The sequence below is a fragment of the Papaver somniferum genome, chromosome 9, assembly GCF_003573695.1.
Source record: "Papaver somniferum cultivar HN1 chromosome 9, ASM357369v1, whole genome shotgun sequence".
Lineage (NCBI taxonomy): Eukaryota > Viridiplantae > Streptophyta > Magnoliopsida > Ranunculales > Papaveraceae > Papaver > Papaver somniferum.
In genome coordinates, this window is record NC_039366.1 from 141,120,408 (window position 1) to 141,145,936 (window position 25,529).

Genomic DNA, 25,529 nt, shown 5'->3' on the forward strand with positions numbered 1-25,529 from the left:
TACTGCGGTATGGAGAAAATTTGCGGGACTCGTCAGGCAGATTCCACTACACTCCGTACCTGACATGGACATCAATCGAAGAAAAGGACAGACTCACATCGCTGCACCAAGAGACCCGACCTCATGTTCTCTCTCCAAAAGAAAAACACGCCAATCTCCCCTCATCAAGTGAAAGCATAACTCACACTCATACCAAGAGGGAGCGGGCTTTTATCGCAAGTCGTGACGAAAAAGGGAAAACCGTATATCGGCGCCGCTGTTAGCAATTAGCAGGGGAGACTACCACCCAGTCTCTCCGCCAAATGGAATGTAACCACAGCAGTGAGCCACAAGAGGAGGTGTCAGACGCACCACAAAAACTGCAAGACGGAACCAACTCCACCACAGACGAACTCGAAGTCGTCAACATTAGAAGCGAGGAATCTCCACGGCCGATCTCCATCAGTTCAACTCTATGCGCTCACGAACATGGAAAACTTGTGAACCTTCTTAAGGAATATCGAGATGTATTTGCGTGGACGTACGAGGAGATGCCTGGCCTGGACGAGAAACTGGTCACACATCATCTACATGTAATACTCATATCCAAGCCAGTCAAACAATCCCCAAGGAAATTCAGACACGATATAGAAGAACAAATCAAAATTGAAGGTCAAAAACTAGTAGCCGCTGGTTTCATCAAACCCATTCACCATCCCACCTGATTAGCCAATGTGGTTCCAGTAAAAAAGAAGAGCGGCCGAATCAGGTGTTGCGTTGATTTTAGGGATCTGAACAAATGCTTCCCCAAGGATGATTTTCCTCTCCCTAACATCGATATGCTGGTAGACGCCACCAGTGGACACAGCATGTTCTCTTTCATGGACGGGTACAGTGGCTACAATCAAATAAAGATGTACGATCAAGACGCAAGTAAGACAGCCTTTCGTACTCCTCTCGGAAACTTTTACTATACCGTGATGCCTTTCAGTTTAAAAAATGCTGGCGACACCTACCAGTGCGCCATGACAACAATTTTCCATGATATGATGTATAAACAAGTTGAGGACTACGTGGATGACATAGTGGTTAAACCCAAAACCCGGGCAGCCCATACAGAAGTGTTGCGGCAGGTGTTTGAAAGGTGTCGTGAATACAATATAAAGATGAATCCTTTGAAATGTGCCTTTGGCGTCTCTTCGGGCAAATTTCTAGGTTTCCAAGTGACCGCCGAGGGAATCAAATTCGACCCAACCAAAACCAAAGCCATCCTCATGATGCCGCCTCCACGAACTGTGAAAGAACTCCAGAGCTTCATGGGTAGGGTAAACTACATCCGGTGTTTCATACCAGGTTTAGCTCAATTGGTTGCCTCGTTCACTCCCTTGCTGAAGAAAGGGGCAAGTTTTGTTTGGACGCCGCTGCAACAAGAGGCTTTTCGGAAGATTCAACAGATATTGTCATCTCCAGCCGTCATGAAATCTCATGTACAAGGAAGACAATTGTGTCTCTACACTTCTTTTATTGATACTGCTGTCGGAGCCCTCCTCACCCAAGAAGATGAGGAAGGAATTGAGCACCCTATATATTACTTCAGTCGGACTTTGAAGGATGCGGAACTCATATACCCTAAAGCAGAAAAAGCGTGCCTAGCTATGATTCATTCTTTTCAGAAGTTCAGGCATTATTTACTTTCAAACAAAGTGGTGCTGATATCCAGGTCCGACCCGTGAAGTTGTTGCTTTCAACGATCATAGGCATGAGACAATTCACTGTGGTAACCAAAGCCGACGAACAATGCTTCACCACGTTCCTAGTGGCAACATGGCCATATTTTCTCCATATTTTCGTATACAGAGTCACGAATTCCTTTCGCACCAGGAATTTACCGACGCTTCGGTAGCTAGAAGACAAACACTTCATGCGGATTTCAAATGACAAGCCTGCACTGGGATATTCATAGCAAGAGATGCCCAAATCAGCAGCGGTCGGTGTGCTCGGTTTCGAAGAAAGGAGGGAGGTCAAATCATCATCATCAACGACAGTCACACATGTCTCAGTTGGATATCTCTGCGCAAAAAAAAATCTCCTTTCGTCACTTGCCAGCAATAATAAAAAAATATCTATTGGTCAACGAAAGCATACCGATATGATCTTCTTGACTCGAATAATCCGGATGGGGGAATTGTCGCAAGAGCAAGAACGTCCGCGCTTAACTGAAGAATCAGGCTGACTCGAGGATGATTCACTTCTGCTCGACATGATGAAAGAAATATGGGTTCAACAGGAGAAATATTTGTCTTGAACTGGGAAGGATGATATATATTGCGGAAACCCTAGAAAGAAACGGATGCTGGAAAAACGCGGTGAGCCTACATGACAGCCGAAAAATCAGCCACAATGAAATCTCTTGTCGAAACCCAAATAAAAAAAAAACGGTCAAACATTCAAGGGAGGAATATATTTTCCAGCTTGGAACCCTGGCACAGACGCGTACCTGGAATGTGTTCTTCTTCCACAGAGGCGTTAACCACGCAAGAGGGCGACCAAGACAAGCCGAGCTAACGGCTCCGCGCCCAAGCCGAGCCAACGTCTCCGCGTCCAAGCTATCTCTGCGCCAAGCTAAGCCAATGGCTCCAAACCAAACCATCTCCGCGCGCAATCCAGAATGCGTCCGAGCCGCGTCCAAGCCAAGCCGCGTCCAAAACGCGCCAAGCCAAGTCGCGCCCAAACCAAGCCAAGTCACGCCCAATCCAAGCCAAGTCAAGCTAGCACCGGTGCCAACGCCAAGACGAATCTATGCAAAATCCTCCAGCGCAAGGATCACAGATTTCTTATGCCTTTCACTAAAGGTTAGTTGAATTTCCTTGGCGATCTCTTCACGTATTTCTCTCTCGATTTTACTCTCACCTGTCACCATCTCATGCTTACCCCGCAAATATGTCACTGTTACGTGCTAAGCAGAGGACTTAATGTTGATGGTGGTTTTTAGCTTAGGGTTAAAATCGTAAAACCTTGCATCAGATGTGACGTCACTCTGCAAGGAAACAGTGCTGCGAGTATTAACCTCTCCACCGACACATTTATTGAGCCGCTCAATACACTTTTATCCATAACACTCTGTAAATTTCGGCACCTTGCCAATATGAGACTCACTGAGTACTTTCCTGTGCTATGTTCCCCAGCAGAACCCTTAATCGGTATGGCATGACGGATTTATGTGCACTCGCAAAGGAGTAGCATGAACCTCCAAGTACCAAAGTTAAGACCATTGCACGAAATGCTCAGACAGAAAGCACACTACATTCTGTAGATAAAGATTTTTGTATGCATACAAAATCCAGCTAATTATTGTGATAACTCGCAAAGAACTCATAAACCCAACTAATTTGAAAATTAGGGTTTCGCGCCCCACGCAGTATACTGGACCCCGTTGGTCGAAACCATGCTTAAACAAGTTAGGCAACCGAATCCGCCACATCGCGCTAAAAGTGCGGCCGCACCCTAGCATGCCGACCTCTTTCCATCGACCAATCAGGTCACTTCAAATCCGCCACCGCGCGTTGGAAATATGGCCACTCCCTAGCATGCTGGCCGCACCCCGTCAACCAATCGGGTTGCTCCAAAACTTGCCACAACCTCAAAAAGGTCGCCATACTAAGTTGGCTTCCCAAAAAACGGCAGCATGCCGCACATGTCAGGCGCGCTTGCCAGACGCGCACGCCAGACGCGCTTTCCAGACGCGCACGCCAGACGCGCTTTCCAGACGCGCTTACAGGACGCATATGTCAGACGCGCTCGCCAGACACGCTTACCAGACGCGCACGCCAGACGCGCTTACCAGACGCGCATGCCAGACGCGCTTCCCAGACGCGCATGCCGCACGCGCATGCCAAAAAGCATGCGTAAGCCATGCCAGCACGCTACCACGCCTCTGGCCACCAACGGAAGGTAGCCATAATCAATGGCTACCCTTCCTCCTGAGGTGCGGATCTCAGCCGTACAAGTTCGCCACCAAGCCTGTGGCAACTTCTGGCCGCAATGCCAAATTCTACGGTTTGTGTCAAACCCGAATTTGGCCACGCCAAAGGCATGCGCAAGCCATGCCAGCACCACGCCCACGCCACTGGCCGCCAAACGGAAGGTAGCCGCGATCAACGGCTACCCTTCCTCCTGAGATGCAAAATCTCGGCCGTCGAAGGTCGTTACTGAACCGGCAAGCCTCTCTATATTAACTTGCCGCACATAGCAACATGCTACACGTTTTCCAATAAAAACACTCGAGACATCAAAACATGTCACAAACTGGGGGATGCTCATCAGGGTATTGGTCTGGCGGTTTACAGCGTGCGGCGTGCAATACGTCTGTTACAAGAAAGTGTCATAAGAGTGAGGAGGTTATTAATGGAAAGAAATAAGTGGTGAAACGCATCTTCATTATGGAAATATTAATTCCAAGCGTTACCCGTTACCACTTTTCCACCACTCAACCGCTTCCACTTCTTACGAGGCCAGAGTACGTTTTATTACGACTTGTATAAATAGGTTTCACCTATTTCCACCAAACAACAAGTTTTTGGTCAGATAACAATACACATCCAGAAATCACCTGGTAGCTTTCCATTCAGCTCTCCAGTTCAACTTTCGGATACAAGTCGCAAAACACCCACACTTCCAGAATCAACTATTCTGGCCTCAACACTTTCTTCGCTTCCCTCCCTAAGACCAACCCTTCTCCTTCACTTTGTGACCGAAGCAAGCCTGGAACGACCATTTCTTGGTTTAGGCCAGGATTGTATAGATTGATCTCTCGAATCAAAAGTACTCTCGTGCAGTACATTGTTTTGGGTTTAGATTTGTTTCTCACCCGCACTCACACGAAATTACCGAAATCAGCAGAAACGGTTTTCACCCACAAACAATGAGGCAATTGATTTCGGCACAAGTCATCAAGGAGAAGACGACATTTGAAGAACTATATTCGAAGCACTAAATGTGAAGCACTGCGTATGAAGTTCTACTAGACCGCACAAGGGGGAGCATTGTAGGGCATGTAGCCCATTGATGTACGACCCAATATAGTATCTAGGGGTTTCTTCCTACATGTATATATAGGATATTGTTCGATGTAACCTGATGATGCTGATAATAGAAACCTCTTTTTGTCTCTTTACTTTCTCCATATTTTCCACTGCAACATTAAGAGCAATTTTAGCCATTATCTTCAAACCTAATAATGAAAATATAAATCATATCTATCTCATTATTAATTCAATATGGAAAAAAAATTATATTAATGTCAATAATCATAAGGTATTTGGAAATTTAAGCTAAATATAATAATTAAATCTTATAATTACTAAAATTTGTTGTTATCACATTAATAAAAAATAAATTTTAAGAATTAAATTATGGTCATTAGGGTTTCTTTGTGTGTATATATAGAGTAGTGCTACGTTGACCGAGGCTGGGTACCGGGAGAAATCTCGTGTCTCACAGCCCCTGAGACCCGCTGGAGCTTGTAGGGGGTGGGCTTATGGGTCCCACCGTGGGGTCCCCTTTTTTTGTGTGTTGCAGTAGCATTCACGGGATTCATGCCCCAGTGAATATAACATTGTTGGTATATATATGAGTCTACTAACTAAGTATTAGCATGGTCAAGCCGAGGAACCCGGAAAACTCGAGGAATATAATTTGGGCGGGACTTGGGCAACACCTTCACGGGTTTCATGGGCAAAGAATTTCTACCTCGGGTCTACCTTGGCCAAACCTTCTAACCCGATCAACCAACCAACCCAAGTCCCACCCGTAGCCCCAGATCTATTCTATTCAAGTCTAAAGCAAGCTTGACTTGGCACATCTGTTCGGTCAAACAAGCGCGACTGAAACTTTCGGGGGAATACAAACAAAAGGAGAAATTTTAGAAGAATCCAGATCCAAACAGGCAAAACTTTACCGATACAAACAATGAAGTGAAAGCTGTAGTAGTGTTAGTACTGTACTGTTGGCTTAATTTAAAGAACAGAAGAGGAGACTAGGCGTTTCCCGGCTTCCCCCATTTTGCTGCTGCCTCCATTATTAGGTTCTTCCAGGTCTCTCTCTCTCTCTCTTCAGGTTGGTACTTTTCATTTGAATTTAGGGTTTTAGTGTATTTCTAAATTTCATTTCAGAATTTTAAGGGTTTATGCTTTCTGTGTTATGTTTTCACTCATGCAACAAAACTAGTTGTATCTAGGTCTAAAAACTGGTAGAAAAAAGAAAAGAGGTAGAAATTGCTGTTCAAATGGGATGGGTATGGTTGATCTTAGTGAGTAACCTAGTGCAGCGTTGGCCATTCTCGGGAAAGGAGTAAAATGAGAAATAGAGTTTAGGGTTGAAATGGGTTTGGATTTTTGGTTATCATTTTAGGGGTTTTCACCTTCTTTTTCTGGTTCATTTATTTAAAGATTATCTGTATTCCTATTAGTACTAAAGATTTTGAAAAAACTCATTGCAGATGCATTATTTCTCAGCAACTGTATCTAAGAATACACCATACAGCATTCTCGTTTGCATTTATGAGTTATCACATTGAGTCTTTGTATTTGGTTTAGTTTTACTAATTAGTTTGTTTCTTACATCTCAATTTACAGTGAAAATCTTGGTCCTTCTGTTATTGGTTTGTAGCAGCTTTGAAACCCTTGAAAGTCGCATAAGAATTCTTTCACTTAGTTATCCCATTAATATGTTATAATAGTTACTGCATCAACAGGGATCACACAACTCTCTTTACGTAAAACGTTCTCGAAAAATAGGTGAAATGAGACAGTATAGGTTGGATGTCAAAGTTGCTTGGTGAGTAACATGGGTTTGTATTTTTTGGTTTAGTGGATTCTACACAAGCTCTGCAGACTACAAACTTTTTGCTAAGTTATGCCATTCTTTAGGTTTTTTTTTTTTATTTCAAATTAGTCTGTTTTTTCATGCATCTGAATTTGTTTGGTGTATGCTAGTTGATCTAGAAACTCAAATACTTACCCTTTCTTGGTTATGCCTTATTAGTAGCCAGAAGACCCTTGCAGTTCTTAAAAGACAAGCTATTTCATTACTTATTGTCTTTGTATATCAGTATATTTACTGCACCAACACATATCATTTGACTGTTTTTGCCTTCCTTGATTAACTGAGATATGATTTTGGGGAAAATGTACATAATTGTAGATATGAGCTCTTTTAAGCATATGAAGCACAGGTGTATTTAGTAAATTGACTATGAAAATGCATATATAATATCAGAAGTGAGTAGACGGTTAATATGTTCTATGTTGACGATGCTTTTCATGTATAGTTGTCAAAACCAATAAGTGATACTAGCCTTGTACAGTTGGGCATATTTTGCATTCTTACCGTGTTTACAACCTGGAAGTCTTCTCCTAATAGTTGAGAAGTTTTCTGGATTAGGTATTTTATGGAGTTTTAACTAACTGCATTTTTTCTCTCTTCTTTTTCGAGCAGGTAAACAGTCATGTATCTCAGGGTGGAATTATCGTGGAACGTAGTGGTGTCTGCTGAGCAGCTGCATGGTGAAGGGCTGCTTCTCCAAAGAGCTATAATCTTGCAATTGATGGAGGACTTCTCAAACCGCAAAGCGAACTCGGACTACGGGTATTTTGTGGCTCCTACTGCCTTGGAACGCATAGGGGACGGAAAGGTCAGGCAGGATTCAGGCGACGTTCTCTTCCCTGTTGTTTTCAAATGTATCACCTTCAAACCGTTCAAGGGAGAGATCCTGTGTGGTGTGGTGAACAAGATCATGAAGCAGGGGGTTTTCCTAAGCTGTGGTCCCATTGAAAAGGTTTTTCTTGCAGCTATCAAGATGGGAGATTACCATCACTTCCCCGGTGAGAATCCAGTTTTCCAGAATGACAAGGACTCCAAGATAGAGAAGGATGTGCAGGTTCGCTTCAAGGTCCTCGGAACGAAGTGGATTGAAACGGATAGGGAATTTCAGATCTTGGGAAGCTTGGAAGGTGATTATCTGGGACCTATCTACAAGGGTGAAATCTAATTTTGAATGTGCTCACATTCCCCCTCCATGAAAGATGTGTATATCTTTTTTTTTTTCCATTTTGTGTTTGGAGGGGCGGGTAAAAGAATAGGACTACAGGTTTGGTTTATCACTAGCACGGACGGATGGACAGATGGTTAGGTCTTAAGTAAATGGGGTAGAAAAAGCTACAATTAGGAGGCTCAGAAAGTATCACAGTAGATGGTATAACAATGCAAGTCGCATCTTTATATTTTGGAAGAAAACTATGCGAGCGTGCAAACTATCTGTTATCATTGACTTCCAGATTATCACTTGTTGAGATTAATTAGAAGTATGCCTGCTTTATTTGGAAACAGAGTTTAGGGTGATAATTGAATTCCAGGAAGAGGCTAAAGGGTGTCCCCTGATACCCTGGCTTGTGTGGCATCAATGAACACCAAGAATTAGTTGTCTTTTTATTCTCTGTTTTTAATTTACCATTTCCCTGATTATCAATTGCGGAAATCATTTCATAAGATTCATAACTTCAACTTGAAAAATTCTTAATAGTTACAAATCTATCCACATGTGCCATTGCTTTTAGAATATGAAAGAACAAGGAAAAAACTACAAGGAGGAGAGAATTGAGTAGTTTAGAAAATTGACCCTGCGGCTGTGACCAAATATTAACAAGTAGAAGAGTTTATCTAGTCCTACTTGACTACTTTTCTCCCAGTAGGAGTGACTTCACAATGGCATCATTCATACCATCAGCATAGGGGAACAAGTGTCCTGCACCTGGTAATTCGTGGTACTGAATCCATGGAAGCTTTTCGGCAATATAGCGTTGCAGACTAACTGGTACAAGTAAATCTTCATCTCCATGCCATAGGTGGACTTTACCTTCATTGTTACTGAAGGGACTCTCAAGATCCATAGGATCAAAAGTATAACCTCCAAAGGCCACATTCATGTCACTGAAAATTGACACGGATTCACCTTGCTGCCTTATTTGTGTCTGAAGAAACAAGAAATCAACAAGTAAGAACATACATTCTGTGCATAAGATTCTGACATAATCTGAAAGGTTTACCATAAGTGCATACCCTGTCTCCGCTTAAAAGCCTAGGAATAAGCTCTAAATCCTGCTTGGAAAATATATCAATGACGCGAGATACAACACTTGAAGCAGGAAACCATTTCTGAGTGTTCCACCAGTAGGTGAGGAACGGGGCGTAGTGAGACACTCGAAGAGTCCATTGGTCTTGTACACGTTGCAGATCATAGGCTTCTTTAGCTACCTTGGCAGGAAACCCAGGCCACCAGTAATTAACTACTGGAGCGAGTAGTGCTGCTCCTGCTAACCTGCAAAGTACTCCGAAGTTTTCTCATCTTAGATCCGTTCAAACTAGATACATATACACATGTAGGTGCTCAAAAACTAATCAACCTGAAATTATATTTTAAACTTAAAATTTTCTTTTGCCGATCAAAAAGAAAAAAAAAAAGCCCCTTTTGCATAAAGTGCTATCGGTACAGTGCAAATCAAACTCAATAAAGATAAAAGTGAAGGTGCAAAACCATACCGGTGAGGGATGTATTTGAGGCAGCCCCAAGTCGCCTTGCCTCCCATAGAAAATCCAATTACATAGAATTTGGATCCTAGACCCAACTGGTCAGCAAGCTCTTCCACATCTAACGCAGTACTCTTATCTGTACGTTTCGGATTCGGATCACTTTCTCCATACCCAGCTCTATCAAAAGACACCATATATATCCCCAAATCTTCAGCCAATTCCTGTTATTATCATCAGCACACACCCTTTAATCAACTAAACAAATCCATCCAAATAAAAAATCAACACCTGAACTGAAAAGCAAAAAAAAAGAAAAACAAACAAACAAATAAAAACAGAAGAGTACTTGAGACAAGGGCATTGGGTTGAGTCTGAAGGAATCGAATCCATGAATGTAAACAATCTTGTACTTGGCTTCATCTTTTGGAACCCCGTGTTCTTTGTAGGCTAAATGTCTCCCATCACTGAGTTTGACTCTAGGTGCCGTAATCGGTGGGCCATCTGAAGATCCACAAATCTTTGGTGCTGGAGATTGAATTGCTTGATAAACAAATGCCACAAACACCATCAACACTACTAGTGATATTGTCTTGCACATCCCTGAAAATTACAAAATCAAAATACAAATATTCAGTTCAAATCAAAATCTTGTTTTTTTTCCTTTGAGAAGAAAAAAAACTCAAAAGATGAAAGACCCACCCATTGCAAGTTTGAGTCCACTGTTCTGCTTCTTTTTTCTTGTGTGAGCTCTAGCTGATGCTGCAGAAATTTTCTTATTTATTCCTACCATTGCTGCAACCAAAACTTCCCTTATATAAATTCTACCAATTGCCAAAGATAATACACTCTGTGAAGGTAATGGTTCAGAGAGATGGATGGTGACTGATGGCGTGAGAGATCTGACAATATACCATATATAATGTGATTTAGCGTCCAATTAAGTTTATGGGAATTATTATTATTATTTTAATATTATCACTATTACATGAGATACCGTGATTTGATGGGAGTTAAGAAGTGAAATCAGTATATAAAACAAGATTTAGATTCCATTATTACATAGAGATAAAACTGTTCTAATTTAAGAAACGACGATTACCCTGAAATTTAGTTTATTAATGGGAAACGACGAGAAAGACTCTGGAAAGTGGAAAAAAATATAGAAATGGGCTATAATTGTCTTGTCTAAAAAAAGAAGAAGGAAAAAGACGGCAATTGAAGTCTGCCAGTTTGTACTTGCGAAAACAGAAAATCACATTTCCATGAAAGCGCAATTAGACCAAAGGCAAGATACATGCATCAACGTCAATCATTTTATTCGCATTCTACCGGGTCGTGGTTTTCATGATATGGTATGCGGGTTTTTAAGCTAAGACCCGATCCATGAGTAACCCATAATATGAGGCTCTTAATTAGAAGAAGTCTAAATCTAGGCTTCGAGTTATTAAAAGACATCTATGCCCTTTTACATATTGTGAAACCCCAAATTAAATAAAATTTAAATTTAAGCCCAAAATTATTAAATCTAGGCCCAAAATTATTAAAGTATAGTGTGAATGTGTAAATAGAAGTTACACATGCATATGACATGTGTATCCAGAAGTTACACATCCTTATGACATGTGTAATGCAAAGTTACACATCAAAAAAATAAACATCAAAAAGAACGCATACAAAAAATACATGTATCACTTTAATATTCATTTATAATAATTTCTTAGCATGTGTAACTAGAAGTTACACACGCATCTGTCTAGTGTAATTGAGAGTTACATATGCATCTATCTAGTGTAATTGAGAGTTACACATGCATCTGACTTGTGTATTCAGCGTCAACTCCAATTCCAGCGAGACCAATACCACAAATAAGCAATTAGCTTTTATGAATTTATCGGAAACCTGAAATATAACAACAAACAAACATGAACCAGTGTCAAAAGAAAAATGCAAAAAAATATTGTTCAATATTTAGGAGAACAACAAAAAATAGTCCATAAGAGTGCTTAATGTTGATAACAGTTACAATCAACAGACATATGAACCAATGCCAAAACAATAATGCAAAAAAATATTATTCAGTATTTAAGAGAACAACAAAAATAAAAGAGAAGAAAAATTGAAGATGCATCTGGCTAGTGTAACTAGCAGTTATACATGAAATGACATGTGGAAAAGCTGAAATATACATGAAATGACTAGCGTAACCTGAAATATAACTAGCAGTTATACATGAAACGACTAGTGTAACTTGAAATATAACCAACACATCCTCTCTGAAATTAGCATAACTACCACCATCAGCTTCTTCAAAAACTATACAGACACAAGCACTGAAGGTCATATTCAACAAGTAGTCACCAAAAGGTTTAAATGTAAAACAAATAAAATATGTTTCAACTAGTATACATCCTAAGTTACCGTAATATCATTAGTAACCAAAAAAGATGGACAATAATAATATGTTAAATCATTCTTATATTCTATGCAATTCAAAGCATCTAATTCAACCAAAAATCTCGAAAATTATAATACAAGCAAACAGTATTTTAAACTGCATATTCAATGGATTGGTTTCACATGAAAAACATTCTTGGTTCAGTTTAAATATGTCAATATATCTCATGATATCAATTTCCAAAGCTAGTCTATTAGTCGAGTCCAATGAATTACTTATATAAGTTTCAGACGAAATAATCCAAAAGTATTTGCATTTAAAAATAGAAACACAAACCTTGATCCTTGTACTTCTGATACTATTGAGCAAGCTCTGTGTAGTTTGAGGTAGTCAATCCACTACAAAAAAATAATTCAAAACCAAGTAAAGCAATCAAAATTATTACCAGCACTATTCAATATTTTCAGCATACATTTACCATAAATGAACCAAGAATCATATAGAGACATATCATCGTGTAAGCTTATACCAGCTGACTTGTGTAACTGAGAGTTACACATGCATATAACATGTGTAATTAGGAGATACACATGCATCTGACTTGTGTAACTTTCAGTTACACATGCATATGACTAGTGTAACTAGGAGTTACACATGCATATGGCTAGTAGTGATGGATGAATGGATAAATTCAATCAAATATGACATGATGACCAGGTTTGTAAACTGATTAATCAAATGCACAAAGGTTGAACACAGGCATACCTAACTTCACTAGTGAAAGCATCTCCTTTCTTCACCCAGCAAGCAGCCACTTGAATCTCATGATACAATGACCTTTTAGCCGAGGTAAGGAACACAAATGGAGGACTTACCATAACCTTTGTACAAAAAACATTCCCAAATACATTTAAATACTTCTAATCCATAGAAATATCAAATGTAATAGCGTATTCACAACATTTATCAGCGCATCCACTCACCAACAACATCTATGGATGCAATCTCAGCACCGTTAGTGTGTCAACAATCTTCTTTACTTGGTCCTCAGTTCCATTCTAAAATTCCACAATTGCTCAATTATGAATTCCACTTCCTCGTCCTCATTTCATCATTTCAGCGCCAACTCCAATTCCAGGAAGACCATCCTACAAAAATACCACAAATAAGCAGTCATTTTTATTGAGTTATTGGCAACCTGAAGAAAACAAAAAGCAATAAGCTTTTATGAGATTAAAAAGAACAATACACACAACAATGTATAACCAGTTTTACATGCACTTGACTTGTGTAAATAGGAGTTACACGTGTATATGACTAGTGTAACTAGGAGTTACAGAGCATCTGAATAGTGTAACTGAGATTTACACATGCAATTCGGATGTGTATACGCAGGTTACACATGCAATTCGGATGTGTAGACGAAAGTTACACATGTTGTGAATAATCATCAAAATAAGAAACTCAATCACATTGAAATCAATTCTGAACAAAAAAACAGTAAACTCAAATCATAAAGTATATACAATTTCAATATGATACATTCAAACCATTAAAAAACTCAAAGAAACTTATCTTATTTCACTGATTTTCTATTGAAATAGTTGTTGAAGTTGCTTAGATTCAAGTGTATGCTTCCAGTTATCTTTATCGATTAAGATTTCATCTTCAAGACAAGGTACTGAATGTAACAAATATAGATTGAACTTAAAACAATCAGCCAAGAACAAAATCCATTAAAGATGAACTCAAATCAGTTCGAAAATTAAAGTAAACGAAATTTATATCAAATAGATGGGTAAAACGAATAATGATTCACAAATTTCGAATCTGAAAACCGATTTTTGATCGAGGTGAGAGATTAAAAGATAGATCCAATTTTGTTCAAGAACCCTAGAAATTTTTCTTTGAAATTTCTTTGGAAATTTTCTCTCAAAAGTAAAATTGAGGTAAGAATATAATAAATCTAACTCTATTTATGGTTTCTGTAACATATTTGAACTGAAATGAAACTATTAAAGTTTCCCAAATGATTTTTCAGAAAATAAAAACTCGAAATCTCATAATTAAATCAACCAATTCAATTGAAATGTTAAAGATGAGATGCTTATCTTTTCTATTTGATTTTGTAGGTGAATCTTCAGATTCATTTGTTGATGATGATTATGACTTCGTTTTCCGTTGATTTTCATTGAATCATCCAAGAACAAGTGATGATGATGTTGAATTAGGTTTAGATAATCAGGATTTGTGTTTGTAAAGATTAGATCTAGGTTTTGAAACCATTTTTCTCTGAAAATTTGGATGAGAATTTGTTTCTTCTCGGCCGGATTTTGCTTCCAGGAGAGAGCCAAAGAAAATGAGAGAGAGGAAGAGAGAGAAAGTGAAAACGAAAATGAAACTGCAAACTAAACTAGACCTAGTTTTATTACCTATAAATATTAAAGGGCGGTCTTGGTATTATTAAAATTATTATGGATAATATTCTTATTGTTAAGCCCTGAATTCTAAAGTTTTTGGCCTAGAAATATTAAAATGTGAAAAAACGGAGTTGATAGTGAAGGATCCATTTTGTGGGACTTCTATATATTGAACCCATATAGTAGGGGGTTGTAGTATTTTTCACTATGTGTAAAGGGATATCAATACCATCACTAGTGGAGGTGATACCATTTGAGTGATCCGACGGTCAGAACATGTTAGCATTTATTATCTCACATGTAATGCATTTGTGCTAACAATGGTATCCTCTTTATTAATCGTGGTGGTTTAACCATGTAATATTATTTTTGATAGCATTAGTGTGTGCATGTGAATGAATGTATGTGAGTGATACTAAGAGCGTAAGGCACTTGGTAGGGGCGTCATCGATGATGACCGATCCGACTCGAACAGCAGCCTGTTGGCCATGCCCGGGCGCGCTATTCCGGATTGGACATCATCGGTTAGGGTGGAGGTACTTGGTAGGGGCGTCATCGGGGAAGTGGAATAGACCCAACAATTACATACGGTCTAAAAATCGAGACGGATCATTGCTTAAACACGAGAAGGATTATTAATCGAGTTGGGAAAGCCGATCTAATCAATCGGCATCGGCAGGTTGAGCCGAAGAGTGTTCTCCTTGGTTCCAACAAGGACGCTGAGGCGGTCAGGCCACGCCGGCGGGTTATGATGGCCGCAACACTCATGGTCGTCTTTAGGTGGCATGCTCACCACCAGGGCCGGATTAAAACCCGGTCCGAACATACCTTAAACCCCATGGCAATACGGGATCAAAAAGGTCATATTATTATTTACTAAGAGCGTAAGGCAGGTCCGATTTCGTAAGGTAAGTTTGTGAGAAACATGTGAGACTATCAGTGTTAGTAAAAACAATTGAGTACATATACTCATCGAACCACACTATAAGATCTATCTTCTTTTATCAATCAAATTGATTAAACATTCAACAGTAATGTAGACATCCAGAGTTTATCATGGTATCCGACTCAGAGAGTTTCATGATTCTTCAAAAACTCTTTTGCTAATGTTGCAACTAAAGGATCAAATTCATTGATGTGATTTGTCCTAATTTACTCTCTTGAGAGGTGAATTGACATTGATTTTAGGTTTTCATTTATGCATTTTCGCACCAACAGTTTGATTCTTGTTGTTTGATGAAGTTTTCTTGAAGATTGATGAAGTTTTTCGAAGTGAAAATTTGTCTTTAGAATTAGTGTGAAGTTTGATATATTCACTGCTACGTCAGTGTACACGATTAAGCATGATATGAAATTTGGTTTTCTCTCTTGAGCTCTTGGCGATTCCTGTTTTCTAATATAGTTTTCGGTTGGATCTCGAGTCTTAAATCCTAACTGCTAAAACCGAATATATGCTGGTAATCTCCTTCCTTTATTTTGATTACTTCAAATATGATTTCATGTGTTCGATTTTTATATACCTATCTCGACATAATTAGCTTTCTTCCTAAAAAATGTTCTCATCATAAGTATGTTTGGTTTCCACTAATTCTTCTATTAAGTCCTACTGGCACTGATGCCTGAATCTATTCAATTTGAGCATGCTTATTTCTTCTACTACATTTAGTTAGGAAGAATCTTAATTTTGTTCCATCGGATAATGGGAGATAATGCCTTTTTCAATTCAGTTGAACATTGATGTGTTATGTACTGGATGTGTGTTGCATAATTGTGTGCTTCCAGTGTTTCATTTTGGTTCATCCTCTCAATGTTATATTGGTATAGTCCTCACAATAATGTTACGTGAGCAAGTTGTCTTGTAATTGTAATGGTGAAACTGAAGATGAAGTTTTGAAATTGGATTTGGTGATGATATTAGTAAATAGATTGAAGTTTTCTTCGTTGTGTTCACATTCAATTATGAATATAGCTTGTTATCCTTTATCCTTTATTTTTTATGTTGCATTTTCCTTTCATGTTGGGGAATAATAATGGGTAGTTTCATAAGTACTTAAATATGTTGCTTTAACTACTATTTGATTGAAATCAGTTGTAATTCTTGCATAATACACATTGATTGAACTCGGATTTTTTTTTAGATAAATGGTTACATTTTGAAGAGGAATGCCTTGGTACTAGATCTTTCTTATACAGTAGTATTCATTATGCCAAGTATGGAGTTCAGTTTGCTAGTCTCTAGTGGTTCTCATTTTTATTCAGTACAGTGTCTCTAGTTTGAAGGTTTGGTAATAGAAAATGATATGCTCTAGTTGGGTACATTGACAGTCATCATAATTTGCACCACCAACTACCTCCTACTCGTGCAATTTTTACTGCTTTTGAAGTTTTTGTTGGTATTGATGTCTGCAAAAACTACTCTTGATGTAGTTATTATTCACTTCAGATATGAGTTTGGTTCCTTCATCAACTGTAGGGTATGTTTTTTAATTCTCTTCTTATATTCTACAACAATTTACTTAAACATGTTGCCTATGCATATTGTACCTGTCTCTTCCACCTGCGTCAACTATTATTCTTGTAGGTACCCGAATCTATGGATACTACTTCCAACGTCTCAGTTTAGATGCACACGGTTGGTTGACTGTTGCTGCTTAATGTGATGCGTTTATGAGTGACCTAGTGTTAGCTGATACTTTTACCTGGCCCAACTGATGTTGTCACACCAACTTCTAGTATACTTTCTACCTCATATTCTTTATCATGATCTTTCATCTCTGCTGCAATTGGTTTTTTTTTTCACTTTCTTATGCACATTGGAAGCTTCCTTATCACAGTTTTTTTTTAACTGCAATATAACTTACATAAAATTAGTGTTTGAGTGTGGACAAATGTATATTGAATCTCAAGTAGCTTCTTATACCCCCCTTGATCTTGGGAGGGTAATATCATTAGTGTGCAGTCTGGATGAATGTATGTGAGTGAGTGATACTAAGAGTGTAAGGAAGGTCACATTTTGTAATGTAAGGGTGTGGGATACACATGAGACTGGTTGCTAGTTAAAACAGTTGAGTATATAAACTCAACGAACCACACTATAAAATCTATCTTCTTTTATCAATCAAGTTGACTAAAATTGTTCAACAGAAATGTAGACATTCAGGTGCCATAAGGCTGCACGGAGAAAAAAAGAAGAAGGAATACAAACGAAACACCAAAAATGCAAAGCATTACGTAAGTGGGTACAACCAATTGAGGTAGAAGGGGGACTCATTGTGTTTCTTTAAAGAAGATAAAAATATTGGACTCAAGTCGCTCAACTCTAAAGATTTAAAAATCCCATCAACTCTAAAAGAGACTCACTGATTTTAAAATTTAAAGCCTCCAAGTGAAGCAACCTCAGCTTGCTTTTAACCCAATAATATTCTAGCACGGTTGAAATAAAAAGAGTCTCCGGGCTTTATAGGGAAAATAAAAATCTTCATCACTAATGTTAATTATAATGAACTAAAGTTATAGTTTTGTTACTCTCGTAGAGCAACCACAGTCACGATCAAATTTGGGTACTAAACCCAAATGTGATCCTAGAGAGTGTCGCAGTGGTGAGGAGTAAACCCAAATTTGGTCGCCAAATTTAGGGTTTGAGACCAAATGTGGTCGTCTGTCTAGACTAAAGAAGATATAGTGGGACGGAAGTATTAGGAACGTATGAAACCAGGCGTAAGTTTAATCACCGTATGCAATCAGGCGAGCATATAAACACCGTATGAGTCAGGCGCATGTATAAACTCCGCCCCTTCAAACGCATCTAATACATCCGCCCAATATCAGGCGTAGTTTTATTGTGCGTCTGGATGAAACGTAACTTTAAGTTACGTATGAGATGGGCGTTGATTATACGTGCGTCTGGATGAAACGCAACTTTAAGTTACGTATGAGATGGGCAGAAGAATAGTGTGCGCCTGATACCAGTTTTAATTTTCGTTGATTATATGTACCCAGTTAACTTCCTCTTTCACCATGGATGTGGTTTCTCTAAGCATTTACGCCCCCCATCCATATCAACATCATAAACTACCCGCTTTGAGGAGGAAGCAAGAAACGAATGTGCAGTGCTCAAATCATTTACTTCTCACGGACATTTTTTATTTTTTTCTTTGGCTACCCAGACGCACCTTCTATGTCCGCCCGAGTCATACGCACTTTCTATCTCCGTATGTATCAGACGCACATAACATCTCCGTCCCAGTAGACGCACTTTCCATCGCCGTCCCATGTTAGGCGTGAACTATACCTGCGCCTCAATCAGGCGCACGTAATACCTCCGTTTCGTTCAGACGCATATTATAAAGACGCTCGGTCAAGAAACGTGAGTATAAGTTCCGTCTCGCACCAAGCGTTCGTATAAGTTACGCTTCACCAAATTTTGGTCGTCCCCCATTACGCTTGAACACCCAGAATACCAAATTTTTTTGGCTTTTAGTCTGGCTTTTGGTACTTGGTCCGTCTCATGACTGTGGTTGCTCTTAGACAACTCTTTTATGTTGGATAATCAATCCATGTTTCCCAAGGGTAAATGTCAAGAAACTAGAGGTTATTAGAGGTCATTGTATTTCCTCTCTTTTTTCTTTGTCTATACAATGTATTTTCTTACATGTTATGATTGTACAATCTTTTGGTAACATAACAAAAAAATTCTCATTTTTATTGTGGTATCACGAGTATAAACAATCTTCCGATGTAAGAATCACCATTAATGGTGATTGATTAAAACTCTTTTCCAAGTTTCTTCAATGAATTTTTTCATTCATTTTTTTTATCCTTCTTCTATGTAACTCTTTTTCTTCATTTTTTTCTTTGTTTCATCATGAATCCAGATTGCGTATATTCCTCTCCTATATATGTAAAAAATTATTCTAATAAAGCTTAAGGAAGAAAATTACATGACGTGAAAATCTCTCATTCTTCTTATACCAAAATTAATTTTAGGTTTTTGATTTATTTTATTTTTGATGACTTCATTCAATATCCGTTAATGTAACTTACTTGAGGCAGTCGGACAAATTATGTTGCAATCCATCATGTACGGGTTGGCATAATGATGACCCAACTTTGATTATCTGGATTCAATACAGTTATGATATTAACAAAAACAAAAATAATCATTTATCGAATATTTTTAGTATTTTCGGATTTGTGAATCTTATAATTCTTACAAGTTTATCCCTTTGCCACACTGAACTAACCGTTTGTGTGGTAACCCCGAGCATTCTTGTAATACTCGTTCGAGAGTAGAGTATCCTGATTAGGTGAAATCTCTTATGTGCGCTTCGTCTAAAGACTTATGTGGGATCAAAGAAGCTCCAGTAGTACTATTGGCCGGAAACTAAGAATCATATTGTTATTTTAGTTTTCGATTATTGATTTGATTGACTAATGGTAAAGTTGAACCTCGATATCTAGTTTGTTTATTCTGTGATAAGGTCACTCAAACTAGTTCATGGATCAACGATTTCATATCTGCTTTATTGCATCTAGATCTAAAGATATGACTTTTGATTATCCATTGTTAACAGAATTCTTTATGTGTGTGATCGATCATTGGTGGAATCAAGTTATTTGTGAAGGTATTTTAAAGACTGAAGATTGAAGATTAGAAGATTTATTTTTGGTGTTTTGATATTTGTGATAACTTCGTGTACACTTGATTGACTGAGATCCAACAAGCTATTTATCTCGAATAGACTTTAAATATTGTTGTGTAGGTCGACAATTTATCTTTGTGTATCTATTTGAGATATAGTTTGATAGCTTGTGATCTAAAATTGATTATTTATGTAATCTTGATCTTAGTTGATATGACCGAACAAAGGAGTTTATATTAACTAAACGGAAGAACCTTTATACTCAACTTATCTTTGATTAAGTTGGTTGGTCTTGGAGATTGATACAGAGGTTACTGAAATAAGTTAGTCCTTTATTGTTTCGGATTACGATCCAATATAGTTGAGTTGAGATCTTCACAGTGGGTTAAGCTACTTGAGATAGTAGACTCTACCTAGGGATTCACGTGCGCAGACCAGATTTTTTGTAGGCATATGGATACTGAAGAAACTGAGTAACTTGGGGTTATTTTACTTGGTCTCAACTATATTAAGTTATAGTAGTTTTTATATAGCATATTAATTATGAGAGTACTCAAAATTGGACAAGTCCCGGGTTTTTTCCGCCTTGCAGTTTTCCTTGTTAACAAAATCTTGTGTGTAGTGTGATTTACTTACTTTAACGTTATATTTTCGTATCTTTATAATTAAAGTAAATAAACTTGTACGTTAATCAACCCTTGTTTTGATCCCGTAGATCGGTACAAATTCGAAATCATGTTATATACCAAGCGTACATCATGTTCAAGTAATCTCCTTGACAGTTCATGACTGTATTGGATTATACAAGGTATGTCATATCGAAATGATTATCGTGTACTTGGTACCCTCGTCGTTTCAAATTGGTGAATTATGATACTTAACTACCACTCTCTATTCTTAGCCAAGACTGATTTTAGAAAACTATAAATCAAAACATAGTTTTGATCAACTAAAACTGAGAACAAGCTTGATATACCAAAAATTGCGAGCTTGATCGAACGATACTATAATAGGGACAAAGTCATATTCTAGAACTTATGTTTCCTCGGGTGAAATTGTTTACGACTTTGAAAGACTTCACTAAAGGATTTGTGAAGCCCAATCAGACAATCTTGTAACTAATAGTTCTTTGTTATCAGGATCTTGTTCTTAATGATTGTTCTAGTTTCCTAATTATAGATCAGGAACAAGATAAATATAAATCACAAAGTACTCTTCATCTCATACTTTTTGATTCCACAAGATAGATATCTAAAACACTTCGTTTTGATTTGTTTACGATTTTTCTTGTGAGATAGAATCGATTAGGCATCTAAATATAACTTTTGAAGAGAGTAAGTTGTCCTAATTATTGAGTTTTATTGATATTTTTTTTCCTTGAAGATCCCTCATAAGCATATAGATTCTCATTACATTGATTGAATATCTTTATGAAGGAAGTCAAATAGGTTTTTCGTTAGAGACAAAATAGTCAAAAGTATTTACTTGGGTTGAAGAAGACTCATAAGTTTGTGAAGGACGCCAACTAGGAGAATCGTGTTACGTGGGTTTTTGGAAGATCCAAGATATATACGAAGCACAACTGAAGCTGAATTGCTCGTGGGGTCGATTTGGTCTCAAGTACGTTCCAATCTGAATTCTGATAATATGCTAGCATTTGTATCGGCTTAATACAGTGTAGTGTTCAAGTACTGGACTAGGTCCCAGGTTTTTTTCTTCACATTGCAGTTAGTCGTTAACAAAACCTTGGGTGTCTTATGTTATTTCTTTTCTGCATTATATTGTTTATCTTTATAAAAATATACAAGTAGTACGTTAAACAACCTAGATAATGTTTAAGCCTAAAAGACTGTGCTGAGCCTACAAGATTTATTCTTGAAATATAGATTACAAGACTTGTTCTTGTTGGAATTTAGTTAAGGTACATATTAGGTTGATTCTTATTTTTTAATTTTTGAGATCGTCCAAGTAACCTCGTGTATATATCAGGTATCGGATCTTTATTATTTATTTACCATTGATTGTCACAAGTTTATTTATACAGATTTCCAAACGAAAAAGTTGGTGGTATTGGTACCCTCTCATTTTCATGCTCAATTACTATGATTCCGCTGGTTCTTTGTTAAGGATCTCTTGTACGAAAGGATCATTTTGCAAGTACCACATGAAAATGATATGCATCCAATAAAGTTTCTTTGTCAATTTAAGCTCCTTCCGTGTTTTTAAAAGTTGAGAAACTTTGAAAGTGCTTAATATAAAAAATCACTTTGCAAAAATCCCACTAAACCCTAAGATGAAAAATATTACTTTTTTTTTTTGAAGAAACATAATTTTATTGAAAATTATGAAGTACAACAGAAAAATAAACAAACAACTACCAAACAACTAAACCCATACAACACACCCAAACAACAACACAAAGAAATAGCAGACTAAACTGCATCTCCAAACATGCAGAAAAAAAAGAAAACTAAAAAACAACCTAAAATCGCTTCTAAGCATCTAACTACATATCATCTTATCTTGCAGAATGATAGATGATATAACTTGAGGGGAATTAGATACCCAATGCTCATTACAATGATGCACTCTAGCATATTTTGCTGAAACATCAACTGCCCCATTGAATCTTCTAGGGTGATATTGAACCTGAACAAGAGGTAACTCCTTAATCCCACTTAAACATTTTAGTAACAAAGACCTATCTTCCCATCTTGCTGTGTCCATTTGACCTGTTCTCAAAGCTTCCATGATAATTTTTTTATACCCTTCAATAATGATCTTACTTAGCTTCTTGATGCTAATCCAGTGAACTGCTTGAAGCACAGCAAGAGCTTCAGCCTGATCAATATCTCTAGCATTCAATGTGATAGCCACGGATTCCATCAAAGTTCATGTATGATTTCGAACCGCAAAAGCCATACCAGTATAATTAGATTCAGGAATAATAGAAGCATCTATATTTAATTTAAGCCAATCAACAGGAGGAGGATGCCAATGCCTAGAACTAGTGCAACTAGGTTTTATATGTATATTGGACGGTGTAGGGTGAATGGCAATATGATACTGAGCATAGAAATTAAAAATTTGATGAATTATAATCCTAGGATGCAAATGTTTGCCTTCAAAAACTTTTGCACATCCACTCTTCCACAGCTGCCACATGGTAATCACGGCTAAATTGATCAACTCTTTTCCAGCACTACAAACCAGATGATCTCTATCCAATAATAATTAGCATATTGAAGAATATATTGAGAAACACCATACCAAACTTCTCTATCATAAGGGCAATGAAGCATCAAATGATCCTTAGTCTCTAAATATTGATCACACAGTAAGCAATTACTAATTGCCACCCTGCCAAATCTCTGAAACTTAGCTGCAACTGGTAATCTATCTCTAGAAATTTTCCACAGAAATAATTGACACTTGAAAGGAACATCCAAACGCCATATGAGTAACCACATTATTTCTTGTTGTTTGGTTGCTTGCTGATTTGAATGCTGCCTTAAAATTGCATTATAAGTAGAGCTGACAGGGAATTCACCATTTTTAGTGAGTGACTATATTATAGTATCCACAGCTGGTTGAGGAGGGATTCTAATTGTATTGACTTGAGAAATCTGAGCATCATTAAACATCTGATGCAGAACATCTTGCTTCCAATTCTATGTTGATGATCAATGAGGGCAGAAACTTTAATAGAATAATCATTCACATTAGAGCAACTAAAATCTTGATTTAACATATTACCAAACCAATGGGATTTTCTAGCATCTATTTTGGAGCCATCACCAATTTACCAAACATGGAATCTTTTAATCCAATATAAACCTTATTGAATCCTTGCTATATCCAAGTACCTTTTGTTTAATATTTCCATAAAGAGGATCAGTCTTTCTGAAGTATCTGGCTTATAACAACTGAACCCATTTAGCATCTTTATCATGAATCAATCTCCAGGCAAGCTTAGTTAAAAGAGCTTCATTGAGAATTTTTGTATGATTAAAACCTAAGCCTCACATACGCTTTGGTTTGTTTAGTTCCCTCTAGCCAATTATTCTTCCACCCTTTGAAGTATTTTTATTCCACCAATAATTCCTTTGAAGAGCTTCAATCTTCTTAACAGATTTATCTGGAATTTGCATACAACCCATCTGAAATTGAGCCATTGAAGCAACTACAGCTTGAATTTGGGTACTTCTACCAGTCTGATTAACCCAGCTTCCCTTGCCAAGACTGTAACTTAGCTCCCATTTTATCAGTTGTTTCATCAAAGAGTTTATTTTTATTTCTCCCAATGAATAAGTTAATCCCCAAGTATTTTTCATGTAAAGGCATACCATTTGTCTTCACCATTGAAGAAAGACTTTGCTTAGCTGCATCACTCAAGTTCTTACTAAAATGAATACTTGATTTTTGAAGATTGATTAGCTGCCCATAAATATCACAAAATTGGTTAAAATTTTTCATTAAGTTGCTGACAGACCTTACTAAAGCCTTTGAGAATAATATGCAATCATCCGCAAAAAATAAATGAGAAATTTTAGGACCTCCGATTGCTGGCTGGAAAGGAATAATCAAACCATTCATTTCTGCTATCTGCAACATTCTACTTAAAGCCTCCATATAAAGAATAAAAATACATGGCAAAAGAGCATCACCTTGTCGCAGACCTCGAGAAGGACTAAAAGATTCAGTAGGAGAACCATTCAGCAGTATTTTACTAATACATTGATTAATGAGTTGACATCATTTATCGCTAAACCCCAATCTCTTCATAATATTAATGATGAAAGTCTCATTCCATTCTATCAAACGCCTTAGGCACATCCAATTTGATTGATACAGCTCCAAGAAACATTTTAGTTTTCTTCATATAATCAATAACTTCATGCGCTATAATGGTGTTATCTAGAATATTCCTGCCTGGAACATAGGCAGCTTGCCAAGGCGAGACTATTTTGGAAAGATGTACTTTAAGCATATTAGCTAATGTCTTGGAGATCACCTTGTAAGCAATATTACATAAAATAATAGCGCGAAAATCATAAGGAGTTTCAACACACAATTTTTTCGGAATTAAAACTTGATAAGTATAGTTGAGTTATTAAGATTGTAACCTGATCTGAAAAATTGTTGAACCATAGCCACCAAGTCATCAGAGATATCATCCCAACATTTTTGATAAAATCCTGCCTGAAAACCATCAGGACCCGGAGAAGCCCATGGATTCATCTGGAAAACCACTTGCTTGATTTCCTCTTTACTACTAAGAGTGTTGTAAGATCTTCACTATCTTCTTGCGAAATTGCAAGAGTAATCAAATCTAAAATCACTGAATTCTGAACAGGATTACTAGTAGCTGAAATAAAACTGAAGTGAGAAATAAGCAAGCCCTGGATTTCTTCCCTTGTATAATACCATTTTCCATTAACATCCTTAATAGAATCAATTTGATTTCTGCGTCTTCTGAAATTTGCCTTAGTATGAAAAATTCTTGAA

The 25,529-nt window shown here is 37.6% G+C and overlaps 2 protein-coding genes across 4 annotated transcripts; one reads left to right on the forward strand and one right to left on the reverse strand.

Moving 5' to 3' along the window:
- The first annotated feature begins 5,913 nt into the window (after positions 1-5,913).
- Positions 5,914-8,361, forward strand: LOC113307548 (DNA-directed RNA polymerase V subunit 7-like). 3 transcript variants are annotated; one of them, XM_026555986.1, is made up of 3 exons: positions 5,914-6,093; positions 6,731-6,813; positions 7,474-8,361. In XM_026555986.1, the coding sequence occupies exon 3, from the start codon at positions 7,484-7,486 to the stop codon at positions 8,024-8,026; it is 543 nt and encodes a 180-aa protein (XP_026411771.1). In that variant the 5' UTR covers positions 5,914-6,093; positions 6,731-6,813; positions 7,474-7,483; the 3' UTR covers positions 8,027-8,361. The 3 variants fall into 3 exon arrangements, with proteins under 3 accessions (XP_026411771.1, XP_026411769.1, XP_026411770.1); XM_026555984.1 differs by lacking the exon at positions 6,731-6,813; XM_026555985.1 differs by lacking the exon at positions 6,731-6,813 and having other exon boundaries at positions 5,915-6,071.
- Positions 8,362-8,520: 159 nt separating this feature from the next.
- Positions 8,521-10,556, reverse strand: LOC113307547. Its single transcript, XM_026555983.1, has 5 exons — positions 10,264-10,556; positions 9,911-10,164; positions 9,574-9,785; positions 9,094-9,352; positions 8,521-9,005 (listed from the first exon to the last, which is right to left on the reverse strand). The coding sequence occupies exons 1-5, from the start codon at positions 10,352-10,354 to the stop codon at positions 8,709-8,711; spliced, it is 1,113 nt and encodes a 370-aa protein (XP_026411768.1). The 5' UTR covers positions 10,355-10,556; the 3' UTR covers positions 8,521-8,708.
- Between the last annotated feature and the right edge of the window lie 14,973 nt (positions 10,557-25,529).